The sequence below is a fragment of the Pagrus major genome, chromosome 16, assembly GCF_040436345.1.
Source record: "Pagrus major chromosome 16, Pma_NU_1.0".
In the NCBI taxonomy this organism is placed as follows: Eukaryota; Metazoa; Chordata; class Actinopteri; order Spariformes; family Sparidae; genus Pagrus; species Pagrus major.
This window is the reverse complement of record NC_133230.1, coordinates 28,615,051-28,626,551: the sequence shown is the minus strand read 5'-3', so window position 1 is coordinate 28,626,551 and position 11,501 is coordinate 28,615,051. Positions and strand designations below refer to the sequence as shown.

The 11,501-nt window shown below is 41.8% G+C and overlaps 2 protein-coding genes across 2 annotated transcripts in view; one reads left to right on the top strand and one right to left on the bottom strand.

Annotated features, from left to right (window-relative positions):
* Positions 1–956: 956 nt before the first annotated feature.
* Positions 957–2,975, top strand: insm2 (insulinoma-associated 2). The gene has a single exon (XM_073484449.1). It carries the CDS (start codon positions 957–959, stop codon positions 2,973–2,975), a length of 2,019 nt encoding a protein of 672 aa, XP_073340550.1.
* Positions 2,976–4,432: 1,457 nt separating this feature from the next.
* ralgapa1 (Ral GTPase activating protein catalytic subunit alpha 1) overlaps positions 4,433–11,501 on the bottom strand; it is a 69,539-nt gene continuing 62,470 nt past the window's right edge. Inside the window, exon 45 of the mRNA XM_073482861.1 lies at positions 4,433–7,974. Coding sequence (XP_073338962.1) covers positions 7,829–7,974 — 146 coding nt within the window. The 3' untranslated portion in view covers positions 4,433–7,828. The remainder of the gene's footprint in view (positions 7,975–11,501) is intronic.

Here is an 11,501-nt window from a genome sequence, read left to right as displayed (position 1 = left end):
ATCAACATGGGAACCACAGCATGTTATTTCACACCGCAGCAAACAAAAAGGCAAGAAAATGACACTATTAACATGCTTAAATTTAATGAGTAGAGCGATCCAATTAGTAGAATTGTTATTATTATTTACACAGCTTTTTATTGATTATCTATTCACCACGTCATGAGTCACATAATGACAGTAGAACAATCATTGACCAAAAACATTAAAAACAATGTCAAAGGTCACATAAATATATACACTTGAATACAATACTGTCTTTATAGTTCATACAGCATATCACGAGGCACCAACTGTTCATGTTTTGGATATTCAACTTTAAAGGCGTCTTAAAATCATTTGATAACAATACACTAAAACAAGAAGTCTCATTGGTCCTACTAATCTAGAGTCAACGTTTAAAAGTGAGTCCACATCCAATATTAAAGGGGCACTCTGTAGTTTTGGGGAATAAATTTTAATCAGAAGAGAAAAATCTTCACTGACTGTTTTTTAATGCCTAAGAAAAAACTAAATAAAAACCTCGATGTAAATATTCTCCAAAACTACACAGAGCCCATTTAAAGTTGTTCTTCTTCTAATTGGAAAATAGAAAGATATAATTTTGAAGGCATTTGGGGATTTAACTGACCAAACGTCATCACAATAAGAACTTTCTGTCTGATGTTCAATTTCAGAATGTAAATCTGACTGTTCTGACTGAGCGAAAACTCATCCTTCAACCTGTGTGCGTGTGCGCGCGTCTGTGTGAGAGAAGGAAAGAGTGGTCGACAGAAACAAACACGCGCACCACAGACACTGTCGTGCTCTCATCACACCTGCGCGCGCCTCTCTCTCCCTCTCTCTCTCTCCCTCTCTCTCTCTTCAAAGCTCTTCTTCAAAGTGTGCTCGAGACAAGAGTTGTTGTTCTTTCCGCCTGGTGGTGCCACGCGCCGAGCATCACCGTCATCATCACCATGCCTCGAGGATTCCTGGTGAAGAGAAACCGGCGGGGTTCGGCGACGTATCGGTCCCGAAACAACAGCAATGACAAACCGGTACCGTTTGACGCTGACGGGACCCACAGTGACAGTTCTGAAGTGACACAACCGAAGGCGGCGAAGGAGAACCACGTCCTGGACGCGTTCCCGTTTGAGCGGCAGGACGGACAGCTCCCGGTGCGCCGCGCGGACTCCGCCGGTGTCAGAGAGGCTTGGAGCCCGCACGTGGAGTCCGCGCTGGAGGCGGAGGCGGACCGTCGCGCGCAGCTCCCAGAGACTGAAGAGCAGGTGAGCGAGGTGGACGTTTTAACTCCAGATGGAGATTTCTCCTACTTCTTCCCTCCTCCTCCACCTCCACGCGACTTGACATTGACAGAGTCCTGCAGCCCCGTTAAACCGGTCGGCACGAGACTGCTAGAGCAGCGCGGGGAAGGGGAGAAGCAGTCGTTGTACCCCGGCAGGTGCCTGACAGCATCCCCAGTGTCGGAGCTGCCGGAGCTGCCGTTCCTGGTGAGCTCCACGCCGACTTCGGTTTCCGCTTCTTTCGAGAGGCTCCTCGCGAGCAGCAGCCGCCACGCGCCGTCCTACGGGCGCGACGACAAATACGACACGAGCATGGGTCATATGCACTTGTTCCCGCCACTGACACTCATGAACCAGGAGCAGCATCACGTAGCGAGAAAACGCACGTTCCTTGAAGCGGACCAACGCCTGAACGGCAACAGACACAGCAAACAGTCCGCGGGCAACCCGTCCAAGAAACCCAAAGTGAACCGCAAGCTCAACTTCGAGGATGAGGTCACGACCTCGCCGGTTCTGGGTCTGCGGATCAAGAAGGAGAGTCCCGAGCTGAGGAGGCAGCGGGAGAAGTCGTCTGCTGCCGGCGGGAACCAGCCGCTGGGAGAGTTCATCTGCCAACTTTGCAAAGAGGAGTACCCGGACCCTTTCTCCCTCGCGCAGCACAAGTGCTCCCGCATAGTGCGCGTGGAGTACCGGTGCCCCGAGTGCGACAAAGTCTTCAGCTGTCCCGCAAACTTGGCCTCCCACCGCCGCTGGCACAAACCTCGCCCGGTGAACAACCAGGGAGGAGAGACTCCGACAAACAAGAGCCAGCCGTTAAAAGAGGCGCGAGGACTCATTCAGCACGAGAGGCAGCCGGTCGAGATGGAGGGCAAAGAGAACGAGCTGCTGCGCATCAACACTAATCAGCACCACGCAGCGCTGGACAGTTCCCGCATCAGGCGCGAGCCGTCCCTGCTGCTGCTCCACGGCCGGTCCCGGGACAGTCCCGACAGAGACAGCCTCGCGCCTCCTCTCTATGATTCCTCGCTACACTACCGGGACCCGGTTGAAAGCTGTCTGGACCTGCAGCCGCAGGTGAGAGCGGCAGACAGCCCGCCCTCGAGCCTCCTTCTACTGAACGGCAACCCAGACGAGCGCGCGGACCTGCCCCAGCAGCCGCCGCCGTCACTCCCGCATCCTCCTTTACCGTTTGTCCAGTCGTTACCGGAGGAGGAAGTGTACGAGTGCCGGTATTGCGGGAAGAAATTCCGCCGACAGGCTTACCTGAAGAAACACCTGGCTGCGCACGAGATGACAGCGCGAGCGTCTCCGCCCCCTTCATCTTACGGCCAGGCGCGCGAGACCAGTGGCGGGCAGAGCCAGGTGTTCCTGTGTCACCTGTGTGGCGCGCGCTTCCCGTCGGTCGAAATCAGAGACAAGCACCGTCTGTGGCACGCGATGAGGGACGAGTTACTGGCGGGAGCGCTGGGAGGAGGACTCAGACCAGATGTGTTCCACGCGCAAGGGGAAGAGAACGGCAGCCGGGAGTGCGAGCAGCAGCAGCAGCAGCAGCAGCAGCAGCAGCAGATCTTCACGTGCAAGCACTGTCCGTCCACATTCTTCAGCTCCCCGGGGCTCGCGAGACACATCAACAAGTCTCATCCCAACGAGAACCGGCAGGTGATGCTGCTGCAGATGACCGTGCGACCGTGAGACAGACACAGTCAGCAGATAAAAGTATCCGTCATTAAGAGGAAACTATTAACTGTGGCTGTTCGTTGTTTTCATTCACATTAAAGTCCACATGTATTGCAGCTGTCGCGTGTCCGGATTTGGGCCTGTTTGTTGAAGCTGCTCAAAAGGCAAAGAGTTCATCAGCGTTATCACAGGACAGGGCTGAAGTTGAGTCACTGTGCCTTCTGTAGCAATCCATGGTGTTAAAATGATGAAGGAAACGCAAAGTGTTAACAAAACTTAGCTGTGACGACCACAAGGCAGTTCAATTGAAGTAAAACCAGTGCTGTCCATGGTGCTGAAATTAAGCGAACGACCCACTGAAACTTGTACAGATAAAGCAGAACTCCTGTCCGCAAACACAAGTTGTTCAACCTTAATAACAAACAGGACTGTAATACTTTACCATGAAGAGGAGAAAATTCCTTACTTGCTTTTTTTGAGGAAAAAACATTTTTATTGACGGAATAGACATTTTAAACTAGAGGCAAATTTAGGTGACCCTTATTCAAAGAGGCTGTTTCTTTTGTTAAATCCTCAGATGAGAACACGTTACCTCTCAATATTCATTTTTTTGTTAAAAGGGATAGAGTCAGTAATACAAACACGTTTCTGGACTATGTTTCTGTATTTCTACTCTCATAATGGGGATATAATTGTTTTTCTGTATTGGCACAGATAATGCCGGCTTTTTTCAGCTTCTCTTGCATCCTCTCATATTACACCCAGCACCCTGTACATGATCTGACATGAGATCACAGTAACTCCACAGACTGCGTTTGACCGGAGGGCTGTTTTGATCAGGCCTGAGTAAGAGGGAAGAATTTTACATTTACTGAAACAGGGAATGATAGTACACTCTACATACATTTAAACTCACGGTCAACATACTTCTGTGGCAAAGTAATCAGATTATACTGAAGCTCAGGAGGAGTTACCTACTGGTGTAATATGTAGCGACCTGTAATAATATAGAAAGTGACCTTCCTTAGCCCAAGAACTGGAGACAAAATCAATGTCCTAACTCTGTTTCAAAGACTATTTCATGTACAGTAAACAATAAAAAAAACAATAAAACAAAGAAAATAATCAGATAGACCATAATATGCCTTTTATAGTAAATGTGCCAGTAAACTTCTCAGCTATAAAATATTTTCATACAGAAATGTAACTTTAATGTTAGTACTGCTAGTAAAAAAAAAAAAGTCTTTTGTCTCTATTGATTATAAATGACTGTTGAAAATATTTGCTAAATGCCTTCATGATGCTAAAAATGTAATTGTGGTTCTATGAAGCCTATACAGTACTATTTTGATATGTTTGAAGTTGAATGTGAAATTTATTGTAAATGATTGTCAATAAATGTTAATACAGTATAAATAATGAGGAGTCCAGCCTACTTGTTACACACACAAACATATGAATCGGTCCGGGGGTCAGTGGTACGAATCATTTATTGTCAAATTCCATCATCGCTGTGTGTCCAAAAGAGACAGTACACGTTTACATACTACAGGTCTGACAGTAACATAGTTTGAGGAGTTGTGTGTATATTGTGATACAGCTGTTACATGATCAACACATGCAGTTAGTCTTGAACTGGTGTCATGCAGAATGTACAGTCAGTAGTTACATACATCAGCTTTGTTCCGAGCTAACGTCTGGACCGCAGCTTAACCCGTATCCATCACAGCCGGCATGTTCATAGCATCCATCGACACAGGCACAGAACATTTTTATTGATGAAGGGACGTTTCTGCGGTTGATGTGGCTGCTGGAGAAAAGGTAGTCCGACTTTTTTCCTCCATATTTAGACAACCAAAATTTCCCGTTTGGGTCAAAAAGGCTGAACAATAATTCCGCAAATCTGAGTCCAAATCCTACAGACAGTTTTCAGGGTAGTTGATATTTATTTGCTATAATGCTGCAAGGCTTTATAACTTACGTGGTATATTTTGGTTCCTGCTGATCAAGATTTTTAAACCAAACAAACATGCATTTATAAAGTCATACATCTGAGTTCAGTCCATTTTAGTGAGCAGATAATTTGAGCTAACCACTGAAATCCTCAGCAGTATTTTAATTCTGTTAAACAAACTTGAAGTGTGAAATGTCCCATCTTTTCTTTGGGACTTAAAAGCAGCATCGTGACTCACTGGTATTTAATCCAAAGAGTATAAAGGAGTGTAAACAGGCTGTTGCTGTGTGACGTAGGAACTGGGACAGAGTTAGGGATGTATTGAACAGGTTCAGGTTGTCAACATGTTTACAGGTTGGTGACTGGCAGATGAGCTGTAGTCTATATACAGCATGTACAGATCAGTCCCAGAGTGCAATGGGGCTACTGGACCGCGTGCCTCAACCAATCAATGGTGCTTCAATCTCAGCAATAATAACAATTGTAACAGCAATAATTTAAAGGGACAACTCAAATCTCAGCTGACTTCAAATGTTCTCAAACAAAGGAACAACATGAATTTGACAATGGCAAATTTCTAAAAGTTAACAATTTCAACCCCATGGAGGGGTCAAAACAAAACAAAACAAAACAGTCTTACAGTCCTGTTTCTCTCTACAGAGAATCTATGGCTGTAATAAATCATAAAAAAATTAAACAGTAACAGAAAATACAGCTGTGAAAACACTTAACTTCAAGCAGTGAAGCATAATGCAAAACCTTTAACTCAGATCCAGATTTTCCAATTCAAATCTTTCACACATGTATGTTTCCTTAACCAGGGATCAGGCCATGGCAGAAGAACATAATGGAGATGTGGAAATCAAGCTTTCATGTAAGATGGAGGACAAGATGCATGTACTTTAACGATATAAGCTGATTTGAAAAACTTAATTTGAGTTGAGCTGAACTGATGGAGTGCTGAAATGAAGGTGTTACATACACGAAGATCATCTATAGTAGTGTTAAATTCTGTGATTACATGCGAATCCCCTTCATCCAGAACTGGAACAGAGGATGAGTCTAAATATAAGAGCAAACAGAAAAAAAAGAAGCACAAAACTGTTCGTATTTAAGTGATGATAAGTAGACTTTCTCCCTCTCTTTGGCCTCTGATCTACAGTATCTCTTTTGTTTTTCCTGCTTCCACAAACAGTCCTCAACTAAACCCACCTCAACAGACATGGAGCCACATTTAGCTATATGTCAAATGATAAAAAAAAGAGGAAAATGATGGCCTTAAACCTGTTTTTCTTCTTCTTTTAGATTTATTCTGGCTGTGGTACCAAAGTAACATCTATAACCAGTACAGAAGAGTATTTAAGCTACAATGCAATTACCTTAAAACTCCTTGAGAATGAAGTGCAAACTGGTTATGAAAAGGAAAAACCGTTGAAACATAAAATCTTGTAGTGTCAACCCATTTGAAGCAGATATGTGGTCTGAGGTTAAACCACAGTTTGGCTTTGGCAGCTATTCTCACATAACAGTATATACACAACAAGCCTCCTCACACTGTACACATTCTTATAGATATTCATATATCTACTATATATATATATTTATACTCATACATATATAGATATACATAATGTATATATATATATAGTCAAAGGAACAAGGAAAGAAAAGCTGTGGTTCGATTGCATCAGATGACGGAGTGACACTGAACTTAAAAATACAGCAACATTCTTGTTTGGGTCAAAACACACTTTACAGTCAATTAAAAAAAACAAACAAACAAACAAAAGGAAAATAAATGTAATGAACATCAGTGCTTGTCCACATTTTACAGCATGAGCAAAAAAAAAAGTCAAACTAAACGTGCTTCCTCTTTGATCAGTAACATGTCGTTAATTTCTAGAAAGCGCTTTTCTCTCCTTTATGAAAGACAATAATCCCTCCATCACTTCTGTAACACTGTCTCACATGGATTCACTCAGAGGGTCAGCTGTCAGCCCCATAAGTTCATGGAGGGGATTTTCTTCTGGATTCAAACACACAGAGCGTTTTTGGCTTGAGAGCGTTGCCACATCCACAATGACATGTTTCTATTATTGTTAGCAAATAGATGAGTTTGTATTTACAGTTAATGAAGGCAGAATATAAAGCGACCCTTTATCTTTATATTCCTAATGCTGTAGTGAGAACAAAAATAGACTTTTATCTTGCTTTCTTCAGGCAACACTAGAGGTGCAGCCGCTCTGAATTCATCCTTATTATATCAAAACTCATGTTTCTGTCTGTACACACATGGACCGACTATTGTACAAATATACAGATTCCCCATAGGGACGTTCAACAGCCTCGGCTTTTGTGTCTCTTTGCTCTGCAGTTTGATCTCAATGTATAATGTGGCACACTTAAGCTGTTCGCAGTCCTGGTTACACTGGAGTTTGTGCAATTTCTAACATGGCACATATTATTTTGAACTAATACTGCACTGCTAAGGCTGCTCTTGTTCTAATGTGGCAGAGATCAGCATGCTGCCACACTGGTTCAAATGGTTGTTTGACAGCAAAGCTAAGGAAAAATTCAGTAGCTGGGAGCAGTTTCAAAATGAAGTTACAGTATAATATAGTCCACAGAAAACTATTACATGTTTTTGAGAGTACAACTGTGCGATAAAGCGGTCTGTACATAAAAGGCCAGTGTCAGATCAGAACGGCAGCATGCTGGAGGAGATGGGATGAGCCGGGAACACCACTCATCATTTTTCCTGTTAAATTTGATGTGTGTCATATTTAATTTCCTGTACTTTTAAGTATAATCAATGACCAAATTTCCTCTGAGGAAACATCTTTTGAGGACTAAAGAGTCTGATTGATCAGACATGAAGTGACATGAAGTGTCAGTTTGGACTAGTCTGGAGAGCTTAAGTTTTATTGGCCGATCCAGAGGAGCGTCGCAGCTTCATGGACATGCGGCTCTTGCTAGTCCGAGGAGACATGGGGGACGCCGAGTCGCTCCCGGCCTCCCCAAGAGCCGGACTTTCTCCCCGAAGAATCTCTAGGCAGGAGCCTGAGGAGGAGGAAGAGGAAGGGGAGTGTGTGAGGGGAGAACGGGTGAGGTGACGAGGGTGGATGGATGGGGGAGGCAGGGATAAAGGAGAAGAGGTAAATAAGAGCAGAAAAGGATGAAGGGACGACAAGAAAATTACATCACACCCCTTAAAGTTCTACTGAATGCACAAATTCCTACAGTCACACAGGCAGGACAGACAGGATGACAGACACACACACGGGACAACAGACAGACAGCTAGAAAGACAAACAACATAAAAGCTCTATTTACCCAGTTTGTATTCTATACTGGGTTCAGTCTAGTTCCCTATAAACCACTCGACTAGCTCTGGTCCAAGAAATATGGAGAGACTTTATCTATGAAAATCATACAGTGTTTAACTGACCCTTCTACTTCATATGCCGGAGAAACACAACACAACAGTCTGAAAAAGCAGGCCACATGTTGTGTTTCTAGACTCATCCTTGCAAGCCCTCTGAGACTCATTAAAAGCGTTATAAATAAACTTGTCTTGACATCAAATGTTTAACACCTGCCTTTTACCATCTGCTGTCGAGGCAACAACTATTTCAATTCAGTGATAACACAAAAGCAAAGTGCTGTAGCTAAACATACTTTAACTACACTTGTAATGTCAGCTGATTCTTTTCTCTATTCTGATTTGAGTTATAAGATACTGTAGAAGTGATGGTCCTGTGATGATGTATATATATATATATATATATATATATATATATATATATATATATATATATATATATGTATGTGTATATATATATATATATATATGTATACACACACACATATATATATATATATATATATATGCTATATTTATACACACATATATGTATATATATATGTATACACACATATATGTATATATATATGCTATATTTATATGCTATATTTTATATTCTATATTTTTGAGACTTAACTTTAAATTTTGAATAATTTCTAAAGTGGCTGCTTGAAAACTAGACTCAAAAATCAATGACCATTGAGTCTAAAGCTGATACTTAAGTACATCGAGAAGAGAAGCTAAACTGAGCCTCTATCTATACAGCATACCATTCACAGCTAGCATGAAGGACCTTCTGCTTCAGACCCTTCCCCTTCACCCTGAGCAGGTTAAAGCTGTCTGGTGGTTTAGGGACCATTACATACAAAGCACTATGCTCCTCTAGAGTAGAGTAGAATAGAGGAGAGTAGAATAGAGGAGAGGAGAGGGCAGGAAACAAAAGGAGAGGAGTTGGAAGGGAAGGAGGGCAAGTAATAAGAAGAGACGAGAAGATTGAGGGAAAGAATGAAACAGAAGAAAGGAGGAGAAATAAGATATAGAAAAGGGGATGTAAGGAAAATAGAAGGTATAAAAAGAGGAAAGAGGATGAAGGAACAGTTCAGGAGGAAGAAGGGATGGTCAGAGAAAAGAAAGAAAATAAATGAAAATGAATAAAAGCAAGGAATAAGAAGTTGCCACACATGTAAAGAGAAAACAACAACAATACATTCAACAGGATGGAATGGAAAGAAATAGACAGAAACAGACTGACAATACACAAACACAACATGAACACATATATGATGATACAGAAAACATTTCAGCGACATTGTTTTCTTTCCCCACCACAAAGTTACCGATTTCAAATGCATCAATACAAACAACTGCAGTGCAAAAGAAAGACAACTTGTTAGTTTCAAGTTAAACAATTTGTGTATGTGTGGAACTAAATTAGATATGCTTACCCACTTTACAGTATGTGTGTGTGTGTGTGTGTGTGTGTGTGTGTGTGTGTGAGTGTGTGTGTGTGTGTAGTGCTACAGTACTACATCATATCAAAACCAGGATGAGAGGAGCATACAAAAGGTAAGAGTTAAAGTTTCACCAGGTCAGCGTGACATCGCAGGTTAACAGAACAAAAAGGAAAACTACTGAGTGAGTGAAAACATGAGAGAGCAGAAATCTCACACTGTTATAAAAAGGATGTGCCACTTTCATCATGCCACTGAGTGTAGTCTGGTATGAAGCAGATCTAATGCTTAAGAAACAAAAGCCACACATGTTATTCAAAAGTTATTTCAAAAAGACAATCCCTCTGAGTCTGTTAGACAAACTTTATCAGAATCCTAAGGGATGATCACAACAGGCTTAAAAAAAGAATTGGTACATAAATTTTTTCGTGTTAATTTCATTTAGCCTTCTTAACTATTAAAGTCACTAGAGGGACGTTCAGTTTTTGTTGATTCTAGCGGCCCCTGTTGACAAAACGAGATGACACCAGCGTCTGCTGTTGTAAAGATCTTTGCTAGCGTGTGCCGGCGGCGTGTGCATTTGTTTTGGAAGCGAGTGATGGATGGATCGCGATGAGGTTATGTATTTATATGCGATTTATATGTGATATATGTGATTGGACCTAAGCACAGGCATTAATAATAACTATATAAAAATAGCAGTCTTTTCACTGATGGTCTGGTTTGCTGTCACAGGTCATTTATCATCATCAGAGGAATCATAAGACTGTTTCATAAACAATTAAAAGTTCCTCGTAGTCACTTTAAAGTGTATTCTTCAGTTCTTCATACTGAAAAATTGGGTGAAGAAATCTCCTGTCAGTCTCACCATATGTTTTTGACTATTGTATTTAGAGAGGAAGATTTCCCTTCCAGTGGACCACAAGGGGTATTTCAGTACTCTGTAAATATTTGTAGCTAGATGTGTAAATAGGCAACTGTTTACTAACACGATGACCAGAACAACCTTATAAGGTGATGATGAGTCAGTATTTTTTTAAAGCCTCTACGCTGCTCCCAAGTGACCAAAATAATCAGTCAATGCAGGTTTAAAACTGCCACAGCAATGTCAGCATTAAAAGGAGCAGTTTTAGAAATGTGTTCAACAGGTCAGCGACTCATGTTCAAATATCAATGACTAATGACAAACAACAAGAGCTGAGACATAAAACGGATCAAACAAGTTGGAAAAGAACAGGACTAACGTTACAGCTTATGTTTCAAGATGAAATGATGAAACAGAGCTCATCTTTTAGCTCAAAAAAGAAAATAATCTCTCTTAACCTAATGCCAATGTCTGTTCAATCATACCAAACTGCCCCCACAGATGAGCTGAAAATGACACTTCCTTTTAAATATTACAGAACTATAAACACATGCAGACCTGCTTGGAAAACACACAGGAGAAAAGTTGAGAAAACACACTGTGGTTGAGCGAGGAATTGGAGGAGAGCATAGGTTAGGCTGAAACGCAAGTAGGAAGAGCCAATCAGAACGGGGCGTGTCAATCATGTGACCAGGCTTACCTTTTAGCTATAGGCAAGTGAGACATTACGATCTAAAGGAGGGGGGAACAAAAAGAAAAGGAAAAGAGGAAAGAAAAAAAATAGACAAAAATAAAATAAAATAAAATAAAATAAAATAAAATAAGGTAAAAGCAAATTAAACAAAATAAATTAGGAAAATAATTAAAAAAAGAAGATAATGAAATAAATGAACAAAATAGGTCAAAT

Bases quoted from the DNA above. Each gene is read 5' to 3' on its own strand.
- insm2 (XM_073484449.1), top strand. From the start codon at position 957: ATGCCTCGAGGATTCCTGGTGAAGAGAAACCGGCGGGGTTCGGCGACG.